This window comes from Limanda limanda, chromosome 6 (assembly GCF_963576545.1).
Source record: "Limanda limanda chromosome 6, fLimLim1.1, whole genome shotgun sequence".
In the NCBI taxonomy this organism is placed as follows: domain Eukaryota; kingdom Metazoa; phylum Chordata; class Actinopteri; order Pleuronectiformes; family Pleuronectidae; genus Limanda; species Limanda limanda.
Genome location: NC_083641.1, coordinates 897,664 through 925,040, shown reverse-complemented (window position 1 = coordinate 925,040; position 27,377 = coordinate 897,664). Strand labels below are relative to the sequence as shown.

Genomic DNA, 27,377 nt, shown 5'->3' with positions numbered 1-27,377 from the left:
TGCCTTATCAGCAGCAGAAACATTACACGTATTACTTCACACAGAAGAACACAAAACACACAATAAAACAATACAAAAATAGACAACATCTCCAAAATGCAAGTTGTATCCTTATAATGTACTCTCTACTACTAACCTGAATCATAACCCTTTACCTGAATGAGAGAAGAAGCAATTAGAAAGAAACTATGAGACACATTTTCTGGAGTGATCTCTGAATAGAGAGAAAAGTGACTGCTGTCTGTCATTGGGTGGCTTTTCAGGTTCCACCACAGTGTTTTAGAGCAGAGGGAAAGGCAGGCTGGTAAGGCCAGGTTGCATTCAGGAATGTCAGCACGTAACAGGTTGGTGTAGAGAGAGAGGGACAGAGGGAGTGAGCCAAACAGAGGAGGGGCAAAGAGCAGGAGAGGGAGAGAGTCATAAATGCAATAATTACAGCTTGGGCAGAAATAAACGACGCACTCTCCTCGTTCCACAGACTGCCTGCGTAGCTAACAACAGTACTGTCCCACTGACAGAAGGGGGAGAGAGCACAATAACCACCTGTTCTCTGAGCTGCTGTGTTTGTACTGTATTGTACTGGGATTTATTTTTCTTCAAATTGTTTCTATTTCGAAGCATGGATTTGCTCCTGGATTTTGGCTAATTATGACAGATTTTCTTCTCCTAGTTTTCTCAAAGCCAAACAGGATTTTCTTGACTCATTTCACTTGTGAGAAAAATTAGTGGGAATCTTTTACCATGTCTGTGACTGCCCTGTTTAGGGGCAAGTGGGGCCAGAAGACACAGGAAACCACAGTGAAGCCTCCAACTGCTGTGGTTCAACCCCGGCACGAGGAGGACGTTGACGAGGATGATACCAAAGCTGGTTTCAGCAGAGAGACTATTCGCAGGAACTCACGCTTTTACCGGTCAATGAGGAAAAAGAGGCTGGTCTCATCTGAGCAGTCTGAAAGTAAGATAACATTTGGCTTCTGCTACGCTCTGAGTACACCTTTGTGTTGCTACTATATATTTGAGATTACTTTTCTCTGATTGAATCATTATGCGTTTAACCTAACTCAGACCATTTTGCACTTACTAAAACGTATGTATTAACAGTCTTCATTAAAGGGCTAGGGATTGACAATTGAGGTACGTTGGATACTGTATACTGCTGCTCTATATTGTTGTCCCACTTATGCAGTTAATGCTGCTGTTATTAGAAGTGGAACAAAGGCTTGGTAGTCCTATGCTCCAGTAGAAATCTACATGAATACAACTTGAGAAACTGGTTCTGTTTAAAGAGCACAATACTCTGAGTAATACATTTCCCTCCCACAGTCGACTTCTCCCTTGAGGATTTCAAGTAACAAAATGCCTGAAGTCAAACAACACAAACAAATACAGCTGAGCAGCAAAGTTTTCCACAGGCAACAGTATTCTGTTTGGAGTTTAATTTGACAACTTTCTTTGGACTTCAACATCAATAATCAACTGTCTCTCACAATAATAGAAAGTGAGTGATAGAATAATGGTGATGAATCATTTTAGTAAATATTTTCCATACTGTACATTAGTCAGTGCTTTCTACAGCAAAGTATTCTATTCAGAAAGCCACACCAAATACAACAATAAAGTGTTGAAGCTTAGACTTTGCCCAGCATATCAGATAGATTTCACAGGGAGGGATTTTACAAATGATTAATACATAACTACCTGATCGCTAGTAGTCTGTTTTAAGAGGTAGTTTGCTGATTGGGACATCAGAGATCACGTGAAATGATGATAACTTATGATTATTTATTATAAGATATTGTTATCTTACAGCACCAGGTACCTATAATGATTATTTAGACTGATAGCTTTTTTCATTGCATTTCAATAAGGATACAGTATGATCATGCTTTGATTGCATGTCCGATTTTATACAGCAGATGTACACAAATTACGATTTAACTGTACTCTCGATGTTAAATGTATCCACTATGTAACACAGAGTACAATTTAAAGCAATTATCAATCAATCAAGTTTTATTTGTATAGCCCACATTCACAAATAACAATTCGTCTCATGGGGCTTTTGTAATCTAAGAATGCCCATAAAATCGTACAATCCTATAGGACATGTTTTATCTCTTATCTGGAATAATAGAAGATGAGAAGATCAGTATCAGTCATGTCTTTGAGTTCAGTAGCCTGCAGGACACAAAAACACCTTGTTAAAGCCCTATGAGACAAATTGTGATTTGTGAATATTGGCTATGCAAATAAAATTTGATTGATTGATTGATTGATTGATAAAACTACAATTCTTAGGAAAGTGCTGCAACATTTAAAAGTCTCCTCAAAATGCGACAAACAAGTTTCTCTTATAGGCTATATTATAATAGTAATGAACTCCTTCCATGTTATTCAAAGAATAAAACCGCTGATTTGAAATTCAAAAAAAATGTGTCATGCATAATAGCAGCAAATCACAGTATTAACATCTAATTAGTGACGACTGGGTCCTATCTTAGCCTTTTATAGTACATTAAAGAAGCATCCTACTATCTAACCATTATCTATACCACTTATCCTTTGAGAGAGCTGGAGCCAATCCCTGCGAGAAGTGGGATACATTCTGGACAGGTTGCCGTCCATCACAGAGCTGACATATAAACAATCATTCACTCTAACATTCACACTTGCAGGCAATTTAATATAATCTCCAGTTAATCTGCATGTCTTTGGACTGTGGGAGGAATCTGAGTTAAAAAAGACCTGTTAGATGTATATTAATCATAATACTTAACCCTCTAAGTCAGGAGTCTTCAACGTTTTTCAGGCCAGGGACCCCCAAACTGATAATAATATTGTATAAAATTGTGTTTTATATTAAACTGGGCCTAGTACCATGTATAAACATAGCTGCCAAGTTATTGTGCATTCACTACTAAGCTATTCAAATAATACACAGGTTAATATTTTCATGTTTTTATTATTGTGTGTCGCTGAAAGTATGCATTGCTGATTGATGTCTTCTGCCTCCATTAATCTGTTCTCTACAATATGTTGGATTCATTTTAATGTGTATTTAAAGACATTTAAATTTGTGGGAAATAAATTTAAATTTTGTCATGTTGTCCCTATTTGCTGAGCTGGACCAGTGTAACTCGCAGTGGCTAATGTTGTGGTTACATGTAGTTATATTGTATTCTATTAGGCTGCCAAACTTGGCACGAATCCAATTTAATTCAACTTCTTCCTGTTCACCACATGTAAGGCAAAATAATTATTGACTTATTTGATACTTAATTTGCTGAAAGAGTAGAATAGAGTGGCTAAAAGCTTCTTGTCTCTAACAGTAAGCTGCAGTTATTGATAGCATGGCAAACAAACAAGAACAACACCCTTTATGTGACATCTTTATTAGCTATTTGGTTGATCACTCATGAATATCAATTATAGATTTTGTATATTTTGGGAAAAAAATATTTTTGTTTTACCCATTCAGCCATGTGCATAGTTAAAGTGTAAGTATTGGTATTCAAGTGAAAAAGTCCTGTAGTGGATGTAGGTTTTGTTGCTGTTTTCCATTCTCAGTCTCTGCTGGATGTCAGAATTTCCAATTTGAAATTTCAAACGTTCCAGTTTCACAACTTCACAAGCCGCTGTTTTGCTCTTTTCCAGCCCGTGTTTCAAAGTTTTTGTGGCTAAATTTTAAAATGTCTCTTAGTATCTTAAAAAGTTCTGTATTTACTTTTATTTTAACGGAATTTACTTTTTACTGCCTAACTACTTACAGAAATACTAATGGAGAAAAAGCACTGACGCGACATCTGTTTATTGCACAATCTGAACTGAGGCCTTAGGTGTGTTGACTCGCTTGTAGTCTGGTGACCGTTGACTATTCAGATGACAGAAAGACAACAGCGTCTAAACATAGCACGTATATAATATGTAGCATTGTAGGATATGGAGAAATCAGCATGTCTTAATGTTTAATAGCAACAATATGTTTATTGTATCCATATTTATAAGACATTAAATATATTATTGTGTACAGTCTAACAAATGTATTGTTGTCAGAGATCTGACTAACAGGTTTGCTTAATTAATAAAAATCTGATTTGATCGGCGTGTGGCCCCTGCATATTTATAGCCAATGCCATTTTAAAATGATTGGACAATATATTTTCATAATCTCTCTCTCACTCTAGGTTCTACCAGACCTGGACCAGACCACAGTCCATCCAACAGAGCAGGAGTTTCCCACTCTAATTCTCCTTTACCCAACAAATCACCTTTGCTGCCCGGGGCTAGACGGTGAGTCTACAGTACATGCCTTCACTACCCAACCCAACAACTGAACTAAAACACGCCCGGAAAACAAACAATAATGCACAGTGCTTAATTAAACCCTGCCATACACCATTTTTAAACTTCATGCATGGTGTACTCAATGTCTTATCATGTATTTGATAAGCACAGAGGTCTGTCAAACCACAGCTGCTCAGTGACCTCCTGTAGGAGACTGCACACGCTACTGCTAAGGGTCAATGTGCTGTGAAATACCATTTCCTACCAGTTGTCACGTACAATTAATCCATTATTTATTGATGATATAAATGGCTCAATTCAACAGTACCGCAAACTACATCTTACAAAATGACCATAAGTTAATTTAAATTATATTTAAATTAAATCTTATTTATATTGTTTCAAACATATAGTATCTCATGGCACTCTAGTCGGTTGATACCATACAATAATAAAAAGAAGCCCAACATAAAGCACTTGGCCAGAGAAAATCTACCTTTTACCAGAAAGAAACCTCCAACAGAACCAGAGTCAATGTCGGCGGCCATCTGCCTTGATCGGTCAGGATGACCACTTTGGGATCAAAATTAGCTATTGCATCTGTCAACATGTTGCATGTTGGACCACACCTGTTTGCGAACTAAGCTTGCTTTTGATCTCAACTACACACCTGTCAGGTTTTGTGACTTTGTCTTGCAGGTTTGTGACGTAATTGTGGTGACAAATCTGTCCACAGTCAAACAGACATGTTGACGTCCTTACAATAGGTGTGGCAGATCAGAAAATTGTTTTAGAAGTAGTAACAAATAATGATGTTGTAGGACTTCGTAAAACTGCAAAAGTCCTATAAAGATTCAATGTCGGAGAGCAGGAATTGCTTTTATTCAACAGGTACCATTGAATGATTCAGTGCATTTTTGACAGATTCTGTCATAGTTTAAATTCAGTGGGTAAAATACTACAGTACCTATTATACAGATGTTAATGTTGGCAAAATGACTACTGTAGCAGGGTAATGTTATATACAGTGTATATACTGTATATTGTGTATACAGTATATACTCTGTATATTGTGTATACAGTATATACTCTGTATATTGCCTATATAATATTTCTCTGTATAAGCCTAACAATTGTTATTGCTTAACAACAAACCAATTTCTACCAAGAAGCTAGGCTTAAAACAAGGTGCATAGTGGTTCAGAGCTCATCTTATAGTTTTCATTCAGCAAATTATCTCACTTCTCGGTACCAAGCTGAAATTGATGCATGAGCACATAAATTATCATAATTTCCTCCACATAAACAGATATTTTTTAGAAAATAATTGAGAATGTGTCACCCAGCAGACTTCAGACCAGCGTTCGCAAGGTTCTAGAATCATCAGTGGATGATGTAATGAGGAGGTGAATATATATTAGGTGAGAAATGTAACCTTTTGGGAAGATGTAAACTTGTGGGAAAACTGCAATTTTTTGCCAGTTTTTCTGGCTGTTTTTATTACTTTAATCCATACAGATTAAACATTAATTTAAATAACGATTTATGCAGTGATGCAAGTGATCAATCAAATTTCATTTGTATAGCCCATATTCACAAATTACAATTTGTCTCATTGGGATTTAACAAGGTGTGACATCTTCTGCCCTTTACCCTCAACAAGAGTAAGGACAAACTACTAAAAAAACTTTTTAACAGGGTAAAAATAACGTAGAAACCTGAGAGAGAGAGCCACATGTAAGGGATCCCTCTCCCAGGACGGATAGATGTGCAATCAGTGGCGTAGGGTAGGGGCCCGCAAGCGACGCCACCTTTTGCGCTACCCCACTGAGTGCAATAGATGCCACATGTAATGGAGAACATCAGAAAGATAAGGGTATATACAGCACTGATTAGAATAAACATTTTGAAGCATAATGGAAGGTCAATGAATTGAGGGATTATTGTAAGTGATGCATTTTTATATCTATTCAGATATATTCAAGCCATTATTTCTCAGGTGATAATTGTAGTTCTGTCGTTAATTCTTTTTCATTATGATGTTTGATAATGATGACTGAGATAGCATAACAATGATAGTTGACATATAGATGTGATATGTTAAGCCACAGCAGTGAGTGATGACATCTGCTCTGCTGTTACTGCAGAACTACACTGATGCAACAGTCAGTAAAGCTGCACATGTTATTTCACTGTGACAGGTCTAATGAGCAGTGGAGCAGACACGAGTATGGACTTGTAAACTACAGATATTCATTTATGGGGAAACTGGGGCTTGTGAATGTGTGCCCAGGTTCACACTGAGACAAAACCAGGTGTGAGCACAGCTTCATAAATCATAAATCTGAGGAATAGAATGCGAATCCATATTTCTGTTTTGTGAGTTTTAGTAGAATAATCTACAAAGAGTTTTAAAAATATGGCCCAGGGTCAATGACCTTATCCTCCTCCCATGATGCTTTGAGTAATTTTGGTCTATGACCTATGTTGAAGCCCTCAGGAAATGTACAGTTTTTGCTGTACAGAGGATCCAGCCACAGGTTAAGGACACAGCAAGTCTAATGAAAGGTGTTTGTGAACAAAAGCCCAGAATGCACTCAAAGAAATGGAAATACTGTGAAAATCAAATATAGTAACAAAAATCCAAGGGTGTTCTGTACATGACAATTAACAATGTGGAGAAAATATACCTCTCTCTTTTTAGGAATTTCAGTTCAGTGAAGATGGCTTCAATGGATGTGATTCTAAAGATTATTTTTTTTTGCTGTTGAATATAGCCTTCCGCCATCACCAAAGCTCCCCGATTCCAGAACTGTGTTGCCAAGCAATGGTGAGGCCAGCAGCAGACATGCTCTGTACAACAAGGATGCTCTGGATAAGAGAAGAGGAGGTGTGGGTGGAGGGAGTGTGGACACGTCGGCTGCCTCCAACAGCCAGCATAGAGACTTTGCAGATGACAGGATCACATACCGGACTCACGGCATTCATAGTGGAGACATAAAAAAGCTGTCGGAGCAAACAGCTGCAGCTTGCACTGTACAGGAGGTCAGAGGGATAGCCATGAGCTCACAACAGCCCAGTTTTGACGGAGCAGAACGGGATCACTTCAACCGCAGGTCAGACCAAATGACTCGAATGGCTTGAACTGTGCTTATAAATATATAAGGACATATTTTTAGCAGTAAACAGCAGATATAAGACAAACATTTGTACTTTTGTTTGAGGTATTGACAAATACATTATGAATAATGTGATGGATAGATTGGAATAATTGAGTAGTAACTCACTGTGGGGCTAGAGAGTGAAAGGTAAGAGGCACAGTTTTTATTTTATCGTCAGTATTTTAATGACAGCGTAAATTTAGTGCTGCAGTTCAGCCTGTTGTTGTTGGAGAAGACAGAGCGGAGATTCATCATTGTGTAGACTGTGTATCTGTGGGCTTGAAGGCAGCAACAGCACTGCTGCATGGTTTTCAACAGAAATATAGAGGCATAGAGGGAATTCATCCATCCATCTGCCTGCCCAAACATGGATTTCCTTTGTTGTTTCTTTTCAGGTTGCTGAGCAATGGAGAAAGCTCACAGACAATCTGCCACAGCATCAACATCATCAAAAACATTGGTGAGGAAAGACTTGTCAAATGGTGGTGGTAGCACATATATTCCACCCACTTTTACTACCTCCAGCAATTAAGAGCTGCATAGTCTCTTAATTGCTGGAGAGTCAGCTCTTAAATACAAAGAGTTAATGTGACTAACACTGAATAACAGAGATTTGTCATTAACAATCTCTATACCTTCAATACGCTGGCTTCAGCACTGCCACTGGGTAAAACATGTTGCTACATATCTCTGACTCTTTCATCAAGGTCGAGTGCCTCTGCAGCTATCGTCTGGCAGTTTTGAAAGTCTGCTCACATATTATGAAAATTCCACTTTGTAGTGCTTCTACACGTTCATTTGGGTGTCAGGCATGACTCCCTACCCAAAAACTCTGGACAAAAACAACTCCCGCGATTTGTTATGGTTCCTCTCAGTCAGAAACGTCATGCTTGAGTGACTGCGAATGAGCTTCCGTGTGCTTCTCTCGTCACAAGCGAAATGGGAGTCTCTCTAACATGGCCCTAACCCTAACCCTAAAGCGTTTAGAGGTGTCCCAGGGGTCTCTGCCTCGCCAATCCGCATGTTTATGTGGCCACTTTGATGTCTGACGGGTAGCAGCAGCGAGCTAACGCTGCTGCTACAGCGAAGCGGCAAAAGCGAAGGGGGAAGTGGCGGTGACACGGTGTGATCCGGGGTGTCTGAGGCGACGACATTAGCTGATCCCAGCTGCTATGTCATCGCATCAGCAGATCCACCGCTGCCTCCTCACAGATGAAACGTTGACTCAACAGTGTGGAAGGATGCTGCTGCTGCGCCAGCTCCAGGTCCCACTGCTCCCACTGTGGGGCTGCGCTGGGGCGCTGGGGCTCTAGCAGGCAGGCTTCGGCCCGCCTGACTCTGGTTCAAAACGATATGGTTGCAAGATTGTATCTTCGTCTCCAGTAGCCATATTTCTACAGAGGTAATGGATAGCCAAAAATCCGGGCGCTCGTATCTCATGGAGGAGGGGTGAGAGGGGTGGGGGGGCTGACTCACAAGATTTTAAAGGAACATGCACTCAAAACAGGTCAATCTGAGGAGGGCTGATTTAGATTTAGAGTAAAAAGGGTGCTGTTTTAAATGATCCTTGTGGTATTTTGACCAAAATATGTTTCAGACATTTCATTAAGACCCCAAGGAACCATATCAACTTGTGGTAAAATGGGCATAATATGTCCCCTTTAAGAAAGCACCTGCAGAAATTCCAGCTATATAAAACAAAAAATACATAGAACGAGGTGTGTGTGTGTGTGTGTGTGTGTGTGTGTGTGTGTGTGTGTGTGTGTGTGTGAGTGTGTGTGTGCGCACACGTTTGTGTGTGTGCGGGAACTTATGTAATTCTCAGTCCAGTTCAACGCCCACCAAAGCAATCTGCAGTATATGACTGAGGGAGATTATGCAACAGGCTCCGGTTGTTCAAAGTCACCTTCCCTCTTCACATACATGGGGCAAGTGCTCCCTGTAAAGACCATCTGTTCTTATCAGCTAACTTTCAACCCACCTGAAACTTGGTGAGCGAGACAGTATCTCTGTGGCTCTCCAACCTCCGCACTGACTGCAGTGCAGAACACAGTTGAAGTCCTACCCACCTCTAGATAAATCAGGTAAATTGTACATGAACAAAACCCTCTGTAAAAACCTTCTGCATAACAGGCTGATATTTGCTTTATTGGTCTGACAACTTTGATGGTTTTTCATGAATAATATTTGGAATATTGTATAAATACATATTTTTAGCAATTCATGCTTTTATTATAATATGATATAAAACACAGATACCCAAACGTGTTGTGGGTCACTATTACAATGACTAGTATAACATCATGAAGACCAGCTGATAGATGTGAAGAGCAGCAAACTGACCTATTTACCACCTATATGTGAGCAGCAGTGGATGTTTGACAGATGGCTGTTTGAGAAAGTCTCTGATTCTCTTCAGCACTGTTGGTCACAGTGCATTCGATATAAACCAGGACACATATATTTTTATATATTTATTTATATATGTGCGCATATATTAATAAAATGTAGGAGGAAACAGTAGATTCTACACATTCCAATGTTCTCATGTAGACAGGAAATCAGATTCTTCTTTTTGTCTAAAACACTTTAGATTAATATTTTACACAGACTACTGGAATAGAAGCTAGCCCAGGAGTGTAGACCTTTCTTAATTTTATCTCAATAATGTCTGGTAACAAAGGCCTTTCCAAGAGGCAAAAATAAATTCCCTCATTAGCTTATTGCCTGACTCATGTCTTTCTGACCCTCCAGCCTTCTTGTACCAGGAGTACCGGGATACATCAAAGCAGCAGGAGATTGAGCAGCGGCGGCAGCGCGACAACCTCTCCCCTGGGGTCTTGACAGGGACTATGGTGGCAGAGCCCGGTGTCGTGTCCCCCCCAGCGTTACAGCTGCAGCTGAGAAACAGTGATCGCTCACTGAGCTTGTGGCAGAATCTGGAAGCTGTGCAGGCCAGTGGGCTGCTCACCCAGTTACAGCAGAAAGAAATCATAATGCAAGAGGTTAGTTATGTTACAGTGAAAAGGTCAGTGTGACAAAGAGGTTTCACCATGCCAGGCAACATAGAAATTACTTTTCTTTGTAATGTGTACAGAAATAATAAGGATGAGTAATGTGTACATGTGGTTTTGAATGGCACTATCAACACTAATAGGCAGTTTATTAGATGCACCTGGTTAACACTATTGTTTTCCAGTAAAACATCCCTATAATAAATCAGAGAAGGACCTCACTGCAGACTAGATGGGAACATCAACCACCTTGACTTTTAACATACACAATGTTGTGTAACAGCATGACTGCATTAATAAAGCCTTGCTTCCCATTTCTGCCAATTTGTCCAAGTGGCCAGCTGTGGTATTGCGATGAAAATAATATGATTAAAAGATAAAAACAGTAGACAGGAAAACTTTAACATAAAGTTTGGTTACACTTTCTATTATTGGCTATAATTCTATGTTTGATATTTTTTAAACTTTCCCAGAACCTGGAATATGGAGTTGCAAAAAAGCCCTAAAGATTTATCCTGCAACTGTCAGAAGAAATGGAAACGTATATCTGTTGAGTATAGACAACAAATCCTATTGTGATCTTCTGCACAAAGATTTGGCTGACTTAACATGTGCTTGCTCAGAAACACAGCTACACAATTTAAGAGCCATTTCTTATAATACGTCCATGGACAACAGATTGAGGTGCCTTTTTCTGTGATATTTTGGTTTGACAGTGTTTGTGTTTTTGTTAGTCTGCTGCCTCTTTAACAAGACGAAATAGAACCACATGCTTGAGTGTCTGCTGCCTCCATGCCTACAAGTAAAGTGACATTATAACAGGTAAAATGCAAAGTTTAAAAAAACATTATTAATGTTACTAAACTATAAGGTGAGTCAAAAGTTAATAATTAATCAAACTATTCATGCTATTAATAACAAAGGTTTTAATTGTCAGCTACAGCTAAGGAATCTCACACTTACTGTAACTTTTTGAATAATTAATGTGAGTGGGGTCAGCATTGATTCACATACATTTTAAAAGATGGTAAATGGTCTGTATTTATATTTTGACGACCCCTCAAGGGACAGCTGTGGGTCAGGGGTTAGAGTGGGTTGTCCTCCAATCAGAAGGTCGGTGATCCAAGTCTTCCCCATTCCGCATGCCGAAGTATCGTAGGGAAAGCTACTGAACACCAAATTGCCCCTAATGACTGTGCCGTTCGCATAGATAAGTGCTGCCCATAAATGCACTGTAAACATGTTGCTGAATGAGAGAATGGCAAATCTGTAGTGTAAAGCACTTTGAGTGGTCATCAAAACTAGGAATTCTATATATAAATACAAACCATTTACCATTCAAATTCATTCTGGGTAGAGGACATTCCTCTGAGCAACAGGTGCTGATACATCAACCCAAACATTTTTGGCTGTTTTTTTCTTTTCCAGAGGACAGTTGCTGACAGTTCTGAAGCTCTTTAGAGACTTCACCCGTTTGGAGCTTAAAGAAGCCACAGTGATGGGAAAAACACATATTTAATTAATATCCATACGTCATGAGGACTTGAGTGATATCTCATAGCTTCACATAGTTTGAAGGAAGATACACTTTTCAGCAGTAATATGCTTTACCTGACTACTTATTGAGATAAAATGTCATTAATTGACCGTTTGATTACAATATGATTACCTTGTATTGCTCAAAGTAGGTTAGCCCTAACTACCTCATCGCATGAGTTCTGTTGGTCAGGCCCATGCTTTTGCACTGTCAAAACAAAAGCAGGGAAACATACTTTTTATTATAAGAAAAATAAAAAAGCTATCACTACAGGAGGCTGATGTCTTGCTATACTGATATAACTATTGTGGTTGGCGTCCAAATTCTTGTCCACAGCCAGATTCTCCTTCCTTTATCAAGGTTATGACACTCAAAAGTGTTAATTCAACTCTGTGGCCACGTGATGGCTGTAGAACTTTTTGACCTGTGTTGTGTTTTAAAGACAGGGGTTTCTAATAATGTGATGGACAAACTAAATTTGAATCCATACACTACAAAAACCATGAACATAATTACATCTCTGAAGGTAGAATTGTTTGCAGGGCTGCTGCTTAAGACTGTAATGGTTTAACAAGATATATCTAATAAACTGGATTGAGTCTATATTGAGATTTTCCTGACTATTACATTTTATGGAAAATTAATCTGATAAACACTGAATACACTAACAAAACAGAGCATATCAAGGATTTTAGGATTTAGATGCTGTTTATGTGCAATACATCAGGGTCAACCACATAACGACAATCATGTGGCATGAAACACTCCAAACCTTGATGCACAAGATATGCAAACCCCTCCTGAAGGACAGTGTTACAATAAGACTTCCATGCATCAGAATTGCAACCACAGCTGTGAATGTGAGATGTCAGACTGGTGAGTCCACATTTAATATTAAGGAGGAGAGTAGCTTGCTGATAAAAACCAGCACATATATGGCTGGAGAAATTGAATGGCTCTCTACAGTATAGGTCATTTCTCTAACCAAGCTGTGCATTAGAAGGGCAGTGATGCAAATATGTTTTTTATTTAAATAAATATAAGGATTTGTAATGCTCAAAAACATAGAAAGTAATTGAACGACCAATGATGAAATACAGAAAAAATAAACTCAGTTTGATCAAGGAGTCACATAACTATCGAGGTGATGGTACTGGTGCAAGTTGTGTTTTGTCATGTTTTTTTCAAATAAGGACAAAGGGTGAGAAACACCAAGCTCCAGGCTTAAACCATGTCATGTGGTTTACTTGAGTAAATGGTACTGACTCATTCCTTTTCATTTGACCAAAGTGCTGAACTTGAGCCATGTGACAACAGGTGGTTATCAGCAGGTGATAACCTTCGTCCAGCTCACTGACTTATGGTTGATGACCTTTGACCTTTTATTCTGAGCAGTGTTAGTGTTGTTTCCTGTATTTATCCAGACTTTAATGTTTACAGCGTATCCACTTATATGAATGAAGTTTCAAACCTGGCTCATACGTTGATATCTGAGCACACACACACACACACACACACACACACACACACACACACACACACACACACACACACACACACACACACACACACACACACACACACATACATACATTAGCATATGAATAATAATAATAATAATACACTTTATTTGTATGACTCCTTTCATTCAAGAAATGTGCTTTACATACAATATAGATTTTTAAAAATGATAGGGAATACTAATACTAATGATGATAAATGTTAATTAATGTTAAAAAAACAGAAAGAAAACAGAATAATAGAAAGTGATAAAACAAATTCCTAGTCTCAGTGGAGCAGTGAAGTTCTGTGGCATATTTTCTCTCAGGTGCATTGAGTGTGTACTGCAGTCAGCTGTGCCAGCAGGACATCACTCATCATATCAAATGCTCAGTGTATGCAGGGAACCACTGTCAGCATTAATGTGCCTTTTGCTTTGCTTTTCTGTCCATAGGCCATGTTTGAGCTTATCACCTCAGAGGCATCCTACTACAAGAGTTTGGAGATTTTGGAGGCTCACTTCCTACGTAACCCTGTTTTATTCAACACTCTCAGCCAATCCGACATGCATTTTCTCTTCTCCAACATTGAGGAGGTCATGAAAGCCAGTGAAAGGTAGGACAAGGACTTTTTTTAACAGTTTTTTATCCGTTCGTAATTGATGTCTGACCGTACAAAGTTCCAGTCCATCCCTAAGTCATGGTCCAATATATTTTTAGGTTCCTCATGGATCTTGAGCACCGAATAGAGAAGTCCATTTTAATTTCTGACGTGTGCGACATTGTTTACCACCATGCTGTGGAACACTTCAGTGTCTTCATCAAATACGTTATCAACCAGGTGTACCAGGAGAAGAACTACAGACGTATTTTGTGAGTAGCTGTTTTTTGAATACATCTGTTACTATGTGCTGTCTTCATATATTAGCAGTTGCCTATGGATTGGTACATGAGTCACATGTTAATTTTTAGTTGAAGCAATTGGTGGCGATTTATTGTGATGTTTGACTTTGGACAGTACCTTTTTGAAGGGCGTAACAAACATGAGACCTGTACAGAACAGTGCGGTGGGCTGCTTGACTATTTATAATGATTACATGCTTGGAGAGAGAGGAACTATGGGTAAATAGGTGTAAACCTTCATGCATTTATGTTTTTTGTGTGTACGGAATGCTTTCACTTTTCAGAAAACAGGTTTGTTGAAGTCATGACAAATGTGATCTGCAGGGTGTGGTTGGGTACGAATATAATACATTTGTCCCTCTTCATCCACCACACATACCTGATTGAGAGTGTGATTTTCCGATGCACTGCAGAGGACCGGTACCTCATGATAACAGCTACTAAAAAGCCTTGTATGTTCTGAGAATATTGGTGGTTAGTTTATGAAGCAACATTTTGGGAATGCATCACTGATGAAGTCCATGAGATTCCTTGTCAGGAGTGCCAGGCCTAATTACTTGTCACATAGAATCACATCCGCATATGAGCTTCAATGTAGAAATGTTAGTTCTATCAGTTGAGGGAAGCATGTGACAAAACTGTGAAAAAAGCGATGACTAATGACTAATGATTGTGATAGTTGGGAGGAGGAGAGCTTTTTTCTTTCTCAACTGTGAAGAGTGTTTCTTCCTCATACAGCCTGGTTGCTTCTTAAGAGCTTTTCACTGCCATTCATTCCAGGACAGATTATTTCCAGGCTGCATACTATAAAGCAAAGGCGATTTGCTCCCTTTCTTCACATTCACTAACAGGGTTACAGGAGTAGGAGCTTTTCTACTGTTTCTACAGAGCCTCTTCCCATAAGACTTAAGTGCATTATTCATTGCATATATTTAAGGCAAATTAACCTAAATAATAATAGGCAATATGTTATACAATGGAAATTCCAGGCAATATCTACATCCTGTTGAAGGCTTCACTGCTGGATCTTATCTTTAAAGAATAAAACTGGTTTTAAATTTTCTTATCGTTAAACAGGTCCCATAAAAAGACCAAATGCAACCATGAAATTATCTATAAATTCCTCCTGTGTAGCTAAAGTCTTTGCAATAGACCTTCATTTTTGTTCATTAACATTTTAAGGTAAGGGCCATTATCTCTAATCTCATCATGATTTTGATCATCTTTATTTCCTGGTCCAGTCACTGGGTCTTCAAACCCTTTGGCAGTAAAATGGTCTGAATGAATGATTGACAGTCACTACTGAAAGATGTGTTTTGTCAACATGAAGCATTACAGGTGAAACACAATATAATTTTTCACCATAAAGCTTCTATAGCAAAGATGAGGGTCAGTGATGAGCTGAACCAACTGGTTAACAACTGTTTAACATTCTGTTAAATACTGGTAAACAGTTAAACACAATTTGCTCGCTTGTTTGCTTGACTGCAGTGAAGCTGCTTCCTTTTATTTTTGGTTCAGGTTCATTTTTGTTTAAATCATTTAATCTGGCTAAAACACAGTAAAGTATATGCCTGAATTCCTCTGCTACATTTGGACTGTACTTCCACACACTTCTATAGCAACCTGTGTCCTGTTGTTCCTGCTGTCTACTTGATTTGTATCACATACTTTGCACAGAACACCCCGATTGACTACTGCACATATTTATATGGAAGAATTCAGGTCACTTGTGACGTTTTTAGACATGATGCATTAGAATGCAACATTAACATATATTATATAGACCTCAATAAATTAATAATTTCCTCCCATTTGAGTTTGTTTGAACTTAACAAACAAAATGTGTAAAACAAATGCCCTGAGATTTTTTGAAAAAACACAGTTTGGTACTCTATATCTCCTTAAATGTATTTTGGCTGAACTCCAAAAATTCCCCCATTTCCTGCACTGTATGAATGGGTGTGTTGGTGAGGTAGCTGGGATAGCACCTTCACTTGTACCAGAGGATCCATCAGCGCAGGTGAGAGCTCTGGGCTGATTGATCCTCAGGTTTACAAGGCAGCGGCTGAGCTGCAGAAACTGCTGGACTCTTTGAGTTTTGATCCTGTTAATAAAATGCTAAAGCCCCTTCTCAGTGCCCCTCATCGGCGGAGAGGCCGACCCCCAGAGAGACTCTGTGCACAGCGGCGCCAACCTGCTTGAGCCCCATAGAGCCTCAGCATGCGGACTGGCTTCCTCTCCTGCCAGAGGGAAGGGGCTTGAAGAGTCCATGTCAAGGGTAGGAGAGGTCGGCCACAATCTTAACTACAGGGTCTCAGGTCCTGGAGACATGCAGGTCCTGGAGAGAGGACTGGTTGCAGCTAATCCCTTTCTCAGGGGAGAGAATGATGCACTGCAGTCTGGCCCAGTCCTTGGCTGTAGCAGCGTGCCATAAGGTGATGGAGGAGGTGAGGATGGACTCTATGATTGCAATGTAGAAGTTCACCATCATCAGCTTTGGAAGGTTAAACTTTTTCAGCTGCCGCAGAAACAACATCCACTGATGGGATATTTGGGGAGGGCGCCAATGTTCAGCTCCCACTTCAGGTCCTGGGTGATAAAGGTGCCCAGGAAGCGGATTGACTCCACTGTGTCCACTGGAGAGTCACACAGGGTGATGGGGGCAGGCAGGACTTGGCTCTTCCTGAAGTCCACAGTCATCTCCACCGTTTGAGAGCATCGAGCTCCAAGTAGTTGTCACTGCACCAGGTCAAAAGGCGGTCAAGCTTGACGGACTGGTGACTGGAGGTGCAGCTGTTAGTGTACAGGGAGAAGAGCAGAGGAGAAAGAACGCAGCCAAAACACAATTGCTGTGTATTACTCTCAAACCTCTAGATGAAGTTTATCATTGTGATTACTTCATAACTGAGAACAGCTTCAGGAATAATTGGTTCACATTCATCAACAATGAGATACGATTAAGTGTTATGCTCCACATGGGCGGCTGTGGCTGAGGGGTAGAGTGGTCGTCCTCCAACCTGAAGGTCTGCGGTTCGATCCCCAGTCTGAACCATCTGCATGCCGAAGTGTCCTTGGGCAAGATGCTGAACCCTCAATAGCCCCCCATAGAATAACAAAGTGCTGCAAGTAGATGCACTGTATGAATGGGTGAATGTGAAACTGTACTGTAAAGCGCTTTGAGTGGTCTTCATCAGACTAGAAAAGCGCTATATAAATACAAATCCATTTACCATTTACCATCAGGGGAACAACATGCAGGAACAAGTGAAATTCTACTTATTTTTTTCTTTTTTTTGCCGACTCAGGCCAGCTGAGATTTTTATATTGTAGATATACTGCTTTTATCTACCAATTATATTGTTCGTTTATTGTATCTGTCTATAATAATTTTTAACTTGTGGATTATTCTTTCTGTATAGTTGTAATTAGGGTGTGCCAAAAAAAGTGGAGGGCAGAGCTGTATGTTCACTGGGTTCTTATGACTGTGGTTCCAGAGAGGGGAACCAGGCTTTTCGGGAGACCATGGCTGCACTGGAGAATCATTCTTGTGTCAGAGGTCTGTCCTTTACGTCATTCCTCATCCTTCCATTCCAGAGGATCTGTAGGCTAAAGCTGCTTGTTCAGGTGGGTGTACCAACATGAATATAAGACATGTAAGTAAATTGGCAAGATTCAGCCATAGGTTTTAATATATTTTTGGACACATGTCAAAGTTGCAGCAATAAACAATGTTTGGTTCCATTGTTGAATAATATGGTTTATTTTCATAAGACTCTTTTTCTCTTCACAGAATATCCTGAAGAAAGCTGAGGAAAACTCAGAGAGGGAAGGAAATGCTATAAAAGCACATCAGCAGCTGGAGCAGGTCAGTCAGGGAGCTGGGCCCGCTGAGGTCACTGTGAGGATGGTATCAACGTAATGATATGACTGTTTACATTGGTTTTATTTACGCACTGTGTTGGCTGAGTACACACATTCATGACCACGTTCCAGGTTTGTAACGATGTACGTAACTGGTGTTATTACAGGGTTCACAAAGAGATTAGAGACCAAACAATGTCCCGTGGATAAGTGTGCAGTGTTCCTTCTATCTGACAACGTCCTGTTTGGATGTTATCCCCTGCAGGGCTTATTTCAGTCTAAAGACTAAATAATTTCCCTTTTTACATGGTTATATTTTTCAAAGAGTTTGAATTAGATTTAAAAGTCCACTGTTAAGAGGCCAGTGTTCCTGTATCCATTTTATTGAAATAAACAATTAGTAGATTTCAGCATTGGGATTTCTATATGATTTAATCAGACATTTGTTCAAACAAACATACATCCACTCTTTCAACAGTCAAATGGCATAGGCTTGCAGATTATTGGGGACAAAATTGTCCGTAGGTTTGAATGTGAGTGTGAATGGTTGTTTGTCTCTATACAACAGTCCTGTGATGGATGGGCGACCTGTCCAGGGTGAACGCTGCATTCGCCCAATGTCCGCTGGGACTGACTCCAGCTGACAAAGAAGATGAAGATTATAAGGAAAAAGATAAAGATGAGAAAACAACGTGTGTGAATTTTTAATGTAATGGACTGATGGTGAATATCCTTGTCTTCCTCAGATTGTGAAAGAGTGTAACGAGGGAGTCAGAAAAATGAGTCGTACCGAGGAGCTTATTAGGATAGAGAAAACACTGGAGTTTAAATCCAAGGTAAATAAAGTCTTATTGTCTGTTTTTTTCCACTGTAATGAAGTCACACTGTTTAGTTTTCATGATGGCAGATTCCATGGGCTTTGGGTCTAATGATGTGAGACATTTGTCTCTGTCCAGTTCATAATATGAGCCCTTGCTGACGTGGTTATCACAAAGTGGGAAAAGTAGGTCAACACAATGTGTTAGTACAATGCCATAATGCTGCTAATGATTAAGGGGATTTGTTAAGACTATAGCTCTGTCCCAATTTAGACAATACCCTTTTCAAGTCTGGATAAAGACTGACTGCATCAAATATGTAAATCAGTCTGTCATTTTAAAGGCCCTGGGGCTTCATTTATAACTGTTGCGTGCTGTTACGCATCTTTCAGAGCCCATTTTGTGAGTACGCCACTTCTCACGCAAAAGTTGGGATCTATAAAAAACTACTTTACGGAAAATATGTACATACTTTTACACTAACTCTGGCCCATGCATTGAACATTTTGCAGATAGAACTAATTTTCACTTAAAGAAACCACTACAATTCTTAGTTATATGTGATTATTAACGAATGAAAACATCATTATTAATAGTAAATTCCATTTCTGCCTTAATCACATACCGGTCCTTTAATGTCAGCAGTGATTTGATGCAAACTAAAGCATCTTTCAGAAGGGCAGGAACTATAAAGGGCAGTTTTGTGTACATAAGGGTAGACCTGACTTTATACTCATATCTTTGACTTCTTTTAACCCCTTGTAGTCTGTGCCCATCATTTCTCACTCTCGCTGGTTGCTAAAGAAGGGTGAAGTACATCTAATGGCTGGACCAAAGAGCACTCGGACCATGCGGAGTCGTAAACTCTACCAACCGGTCTACTTATTTCTATTTAACAATCTGCTGCTGGTAACCAAGCGCAGCTCCAGGTAAAAATGAAGTATTTACTCTTGTCTTTGTCTCTTAACTGTCAAATTATCAGTAACACCTACCTAATACAAATGCAGTGCTGCCATCATGAATGTTCTGAGGTTTATCTTATTATTCTAAAGAGGAGCATGTATTGTACTGCATTATACAGACATATAGTTGTTATTTAGCACTCATGCTCACAGACATGAATTGGATTGACAAAATAATAGAATCGCCAGTCAGTACAACACACTACAATTCAACCGCATCATTAGACCTACATATATAGATGAACTTAGAGGGAATGTTAACTAAGCCATCTTGTTGTCAGTGGGGACAAGTTCCAGGTTCTTGACTCGTGCACAAGGGCCATGTTGAGGACTGAGGATCTTGAAGACCAGGGCCAGCTGCTGGCCAGTGTCTTTAATCTTAAGCTACTGGAGAACCAAGAGGATCGTCTAGTCAACTTCATGCTGAAGACGGCCAGTATGTAAGTATCTGTGGCGGAATCAGAGGAGCCGCAGTAAATGAGATGTACATGTAGGTTAAAGTACGGATAGAAATTGAAGGTATGGGCAGGGGCGTTTCTAGGATTGAAAGAAAGGGGGGGCTTAGCCCCTAAGGATGCTGAATGTTTGCGCAAATTTTTTTTGGGCTCATTTGGGGCTGCGGATATCCATCGTTTCAGACAGTTCATAGATTGGTTCAATCAGAAAGAGTGTGATTATTCCCTGTATCTTTGCTTGCATTCATTCAGTATAAGATAACAGAAGAGACAGAATTTCAGGGTCATTGTGAAATTTGACAACACAAATATGAACTTTTCTCAAATAGAGAGAAATAATTTTCCTGCTTGTAAAGGAAAGACGGATATACTAGTTTTGACTAGGGCGGAGCTGTCACCTCTGCTGAAGAATCTTCTTATATCCATCTGGTCAATGAATTGGATGATATACCGGTACAGTAGCGTTATGAGGGACACTATGACATTTAGTTTTAAATAGCATTAACTGATTATAAACATCAACATTCTATAGGCACTGATATTGTTTTAAAATACTAGAGATAGATATTAATGCAAAGAATAGAGAGCTGTCGATAGTTATTTCTTACATTTCAAATTTGCTCGTTCACACTCTTGCTCACAGGAGACATTTTCTAACAAAATAGCTAGCTAGCTAGCTTAGTGTTAACATAGCTCATTACAATATTCCCTTTCATTTGCCTCAAGTAAACCAAAATTTAAGCAGGTAACAATTGTTAGAAACCACAGATAGCCACATTCTGTAACTACCTGTACTAACAATTTCACTCCGTGCATCATTTACTATGAGCTAAACTCCTTGGCTGTAATCCTGCTGTCTTGATGAGAGACGTTACTTGACAGAGTGAGAAAGCCAGCGCAGCAGCGATGCAGACTCCCCAAGGTCCTAGTGCCCGGATTTTTCTTGTTAACTATGATGAGAGGCTATTGGATTGTAATTTGAAGGGGGAGAAAACATACAAACCAGAAAAGCACTCACATATATAGCATGTTTGCAACAATAGCAACAATAGTTTAATTTAATTTTTAATTTTTTTTTTTTTTAAATCCCAATAATTATTTGGGGGGGCTGAAGAACATTTTAGGGGGGCTTCAGCCCCCCTAAAACAGGCCTAACGACGCCCCTGGGTATGGGTCTCTGTCCACTACCAATCAAATTCTGATGACTCTATTTGCTATAGCAGATGTGTAATAGCTGTACTTTAACAGAGCTGTTTGTGCTTTTGGTACAATGTACTAAAGCTTTTGTGACAGGTAGAACAAGGTGGAGCAAGTGTTTTTGTAGGTCAGGGGTCAGATGTGCATGAACAGTTCTCCATATCTGAAGAGCAGGAGTAAAACTTGTGCAAGTGCAGTTTAATCACATCTGACTACACACTATCTAATGTGTTCATTGTAAAAACTTGAAAGGATGATTTGAAGTGAGCGGATAGACTGGAATTGATACAGGAGTCCAGGATTACAGTGCTGGGCAGGCGGTTAAGAGATCTGTACACCATTCTGATACATAGCTTCAGATGCTGAGAAGGCTTGATATACTTGATAGAATGTTGGCAGGGTTGTCCTGGTGAAGGTTAGCAAAGCAAAACATGAACTGAAAACTGGCAAACAAGGTGCTTCAACATAGTGTTATACAAACAGGAGTGACTGGAAAATCAAAACTACGACAAACTGCACACACAAAGGCAGGGGAAAACAAACACAATGAAAGAGGAAATAACAAGATAAACTCAATATGTTTGTATGGAAAAATAAATGATAGCAGACACGGAGCACAACACAAACAAATCTAATTTATAACCGTTGCATAAAACAGGGTGTAAAACAAAGATGCATGCGCCACTTCTAGCGTTAAAGTTCCTGTACGCTAACTCTAACCCATGCATACAAGTAGTTTAGCTAGGGAAACATGGGATGCAGACATGAGGTTGTGAATTAAAACCAGATTATAGATCCACTTTATCATAAACATGAAACCAGCAGTGTTATTTGTGCGACACAACTGCGCCATAGGAACCTTCAATGCTAAAATATATAAATAAACTTCAAGAAATTTACACTAAGATACCATAAAATAAAATGTTATAGATAGGGGATATCACAGATGTCTTAGAATTTAATAATTCTCCAGCCTTAGAAGATTGAAATGGGCGTTGAAACAAGTTCCCTCACATTCTGACAGCATGATGTAATTCTATTTGTGCCTCCTCCTTTAAATTCTATCATTTTTTATATTAACTCTAGCTCACTGCATTAACTGCAGCGACAACATGTTACCATTCAGTGCATTTCCTTTTATTAGTCACATCACTGCTGTGTCCACCAAACAATCTGTCGTTCTTAACCTCCACCTCACTCACTCCCCAGCTCGATTTCGGTGTCAGAAAAGTTGGGCTTCTTTTTCTTCTCATTGCTTGATGTCATGATTCACCATAGAAACCCATTGGTCAGCATACCCACGCACTGTTTTATAAATCAAGCCTAGGTTGCAATAGTAAAGTGCAATAAATATGAATTCCCCCACATACCACAATTGCATTTACACTTTTCTCGATGTGTCACCCTCTGGAGTTGGTTTGTCTGATCAGATCACAATCTGTCAAATATGTATTTACAGCTGTAGATTCATGTAGTCGAGCAATATCTGATTATCACATTGCACTTTTAATTCTGGGGGGAAATGTGTAATTTGATGTAAATAAAATGAGGAAAATGACATAAGCAAGGTGTATAGTTCTGGTACATCCAGTTATGGGTTATGTGTGAGGGTCTATGTCAGAATGAACCACACGCCAGAATTTTGTGCCGAGCATTAATGAAGGATCATGTGACCTACTATAGCGGATTATGTGCTTAATTAGTCTAGGACTACACAGACAAAACTTCATAACAGTTCAAATCAATGCTTATTTCATCTCTTCAAATTTGTCTGTGTAGCCCTAAGCTACTACAGACAGTTAGGGCCGCTGTCTGTAGCCCTAAACCCTAAAGAATGTAGATCTACTCTACATTCTGCTAGAATTTTGAGTAGATCGGTTGGATTTGTATAGTTTGTTGGTCCACATGTTATCCTGTTGTACCATTTTCGAATTAATTAAATTCTGTGGACAGGAGTGACAAGCTGCGATGGATTTGCGCTCTCACTCCAAACCGGCGCACGCGCTTTATGTCTACCAACGCCCACCAACCAGGTGAGACAGAATATCACACCAACAGATTGCAGTCCTCAACGTCCAGATATGAAGACATGAACTCAAAGTGTTTGTGATCTTTAGACTCTCCACAGGTGCAGTGTATTCAGTCATACTCATCTCAGGAGCCAGATGAAATATCCATTGAGATGGCTGATGTTTTGAACCTCCTAGAGAGAACAGATGATGGTTTGTAGTGGCACAACTCTGCTCCTATATCTCCTTTGAAGCTGTTTTTTGTTAAATATCTCAAGAAAATCTGTTTGGATTAGTTTGTTTTCAGTACTTTTCCTCTTTCTATCTTCATGACACCCCCTGACTTTTTGTGTCATATGTATTACAGGCTGGATGTTGGGTGAAAGGCTCCATGATGGTGAAAGGGGCTGGTTCCCTAGCCGATTAGTAGAGGAGATCCAGAGCAAGGAGGTCCGAGCTCAGAACCTAAGAGAGGCCTTTAGGATCCAACAAGCCCAAGAAGGTGGAGGAGGAGGAGGACCGCAAACTGGAGCCAGGGTTGGTGTGAGGGCAGGGAGACGCACCCATAAGGTGTCCAGCTTCTCCAGTCCTCGGATTGATCAAATGGGGGAAAGCAGTGAAGTAAAGCAGTGAATCAGTAACAGCGATGAATGTCATCATTCAGGACCATATGCATGAAAAGTTAAATGATCAGGAGACATTTGACTTAATTCCAACACAATGACACCTTGTCCTTTGATTTTCGTTGAGCAGTGGATGGAGAAATCCAGAGATGATTAAAGTGCTTGAGTCAGTAACCTTGAACATGTGATGCTGCATGTTTCACATAAATTTGTAGTAAATGTGTATTGTACGCCCACACACCATGGTGTGTAATGCATGGCACAAAGCTCTATGTATGGTAGAGAGCTTTGTGTGGAACTGAACCCTAACAGTCTAAAGGTACTGCTGCATGGAACATTTTTGAAACTTTTAGTGTTCATTACAATGTAAAATACCCACAGACACAACATACACATGAAATTTCTAATGGCCCTGATAGCTCAATGCTCTGCAACTTAAGACAGCATATGCAGTGAATTAAAGCAAAGGACCTTCATCAATTGCCAAACATATGCAGCTTTCATCTGGATCTTCTGCTCTTAAAACCAGAAGTTAACTTCTCTATACTACTTTGACTGGTCACTCGATACTCACACTTTTGGTATCATCTACAGACAATGCTGATAAAACGTTTTTTAAAGAAATGTCAAACCAGATAAAATTACACATTTTCAAATCTGTCTTTAATTTCAATTTGACAGAAATGCTTATTCATCTCAATTGGCTGAAGCGCTTGAAACTGAACTTGCTCCAAGCTTCACTAATCAAAATACCACATGATGTGATTTTTTTCAGCATTTTATAAGCAACATTTTGTATGTTGCAAGTATTTTTAGTTTAAACATACAAAACCTATCCCAGTTTTGTACATTTAATTGAATGTCATCAGAAAATGTCTCCATACACATGATTTCCATCTTCTCTGGGGTCACAAAGGCCCAACTTAATGACAAGCTGCTTGAACTATGATTATTGCCATGATTATCATTTGCTGGTGTTTTGACTATTTGCCTGAGTGCAGTGCATTGAGCTTTCAGGGTCATCATACAAATATCAAACAAAATTAAGACAAAGATTAATGTTGCATCCATATCACTGATGATTATTTAAAGGTATGTGTCTATACATATTAATGCAATGAGTCAGAGTGGTACTCCATCCAAAATGTATCTTGAGTATGAAACACTGACTATAGCCAGCCTTTAGGGCTGGTTGTAAAAGAAGCCGAGTGATCAGCTTTTCTTCACAACAGTGTCAAGACATCCATGCAAAGACACGCACACACACAAATTGTGTCACACAACAAGAGGTTAGAAGAAAACACACAGCAGGGCCATATAGTCACTCATCTGCCTGCTTCAATTGGTGTATTAAATAATTCAATTTATATTACATCTATGCTTCTGCAACAGTGCGACAGTAACTTCATGAACAATAAGCAGGGCATAGGAAACTTAAATGAACATGCATATTACTATGATCCACAACAAGCATCTTTGCACATTTCCAGACGCATATTTGACCTGCTGCACCCTTGCTAATGCTACTGGGACCAGTAATAACAGGTTAACCGGTGGGTGATTATGGTTTACAAAACTTTTTCAACTTTGGTAGCTTGACTCGTGTTTCTCATTTTACTAAACAGATCTCTGGCTTTATCAAATAGTAAATATATAAACGAAAAAAGGAAGTGGTCTAATAACTTAAATGATTTATTTGACAGACACAGGTGAATACATAAACTCATGGCAGAGGTATTAACTGCCATATGATGAAAGAGACACTAGACACATTGGACAACAGTATTTCCCAGTTATTGTTCCCAAAAGTCAGTCTGAAGCTCTAATGCTAAGAGCAACATTCTTCTTCTCAGCCTACAGTGTTTGATACTCAAGAGAAATTAAATCACTTTGAAATGGTCGCTTAACAAAAGCACAATAAACACACACACATGCACAAAGGCAGACACACACACACATAATTGCAATTTAATTCCAAATAACTGCAATATATCACAAATGCATTGAATGTATTAACACTAACAACAACTATGGATCATTGCAATTGTAAAGCCTGTGTGTCTTTAAATCATGTGTGTAAAGTACTGCAAACATTTAATGTTTAAAGTAATAACTACTAAATAATTATTTCATTTTGTAATATGTAAATTATTGTTCATAAAAAAGCACTGATCAGAGATGTGTGTGACTTACTGATTATTATTATTACTTTCATGATTTAAGTATTTTTCTTTTAGCATGGGAGAAACACATATTAATATACATATGTTTCTTTTAACTCCTAAATGTACATACAGTTCTGTCACACATACCAGCAAGGAACTTCAAAGGGAAGATGGTAATAAGAAGCCCAAGTCACAGTTTAGAAAACGTGGGATTGATGATTATTATTCATGTATGTGTGTTGAGGGCGTTTAGGGGAGCTGCAATTAAGTTAAAGTGTATAAAATACACCTTCAAATTCTGCTATAACCCTCCCACCCAGATGATTTAGAAAATACAATAGGGAAGTGTGACGGAGCAGCTCCAGGGGCTTAACTTCCACACTATTAAAATAGGTTCCTGTTTTGTTTTTTATTCCATAATAATTCGTTAAAATTCTACTCTTTATAGTGTATGTCTCTTTTTCACACAGGACAAGAAGAGCCATTAGTTTAAAGATGTATTCATTCAGTTGAATAAGAGTTTTAGGGAAATTTAAATTATTGTTGAGCATTGATGTCAGCCTGTATTTATTCCTCTTATATGCACTACAATATATATTTGCAGTATTTTGTGACATATAAATCATTGTCACCAGTTTGTTTTTTTTCCATGAATTAGTTTTACTCATAATATTGTTAATTTTGTTAATTAAGCCCAGTGGGAGGGGCAAAATGTATAAACGGGCAGCTTCAAGCACTTGCCAAGAGTCAGAGTCAATCAGGTTACAGAGGAGGTAACGTCGGAGCTGATGTGGGAGTTAGGGAAGAACTCTTGTTGGTGTTTTTGTAAACAGCAGTATTTTTTAAACCAGAATAATTTTCTTCTTGTGTTTTTGATTCAATTCTA

General features: G+C 39.1%; 1 protein-coding gene across 1 annotated transcript; it reads left to right on the top strand.

Annotated features, from left to right (window-relative positions):
- Positions 1-450: 450 nt before the first annotated feature.
- Positions 451-26,503, top strand: ngef (neuronal guanine nucleotide exchange factor). Its single transcript, XM_061073800.1, has 15 exons — positions 451-955; positions 4,185-4,290; positions 7,062-7,400; positions 7,841-7,905; positions 10,200-10,450; positions 13,951-14,111; positions 14,216-14,368; positions 17,896-18,025; positions 18,192-18,266; positions 19,009-19,098; positions 19,846-20,009; positions 20,324-20,482; positions 23,648-23,727; positions 23,812-23,916; positions 24,071-26,503. The coding sequence occupies exons 1-15, from the start codon at positions 742-744 to the stop codon at positions 24,334-24,336; spliced, it is 2,358 nt and encodes a 785-aa protein (XP_060929783.1). The 5' UTR covers positions 451-741; the 3' UTR covers positions 24,337-26,503.
- The last annotated feature ends 874 nt before the right edge of the window (positions 26,504-27,377 follow it).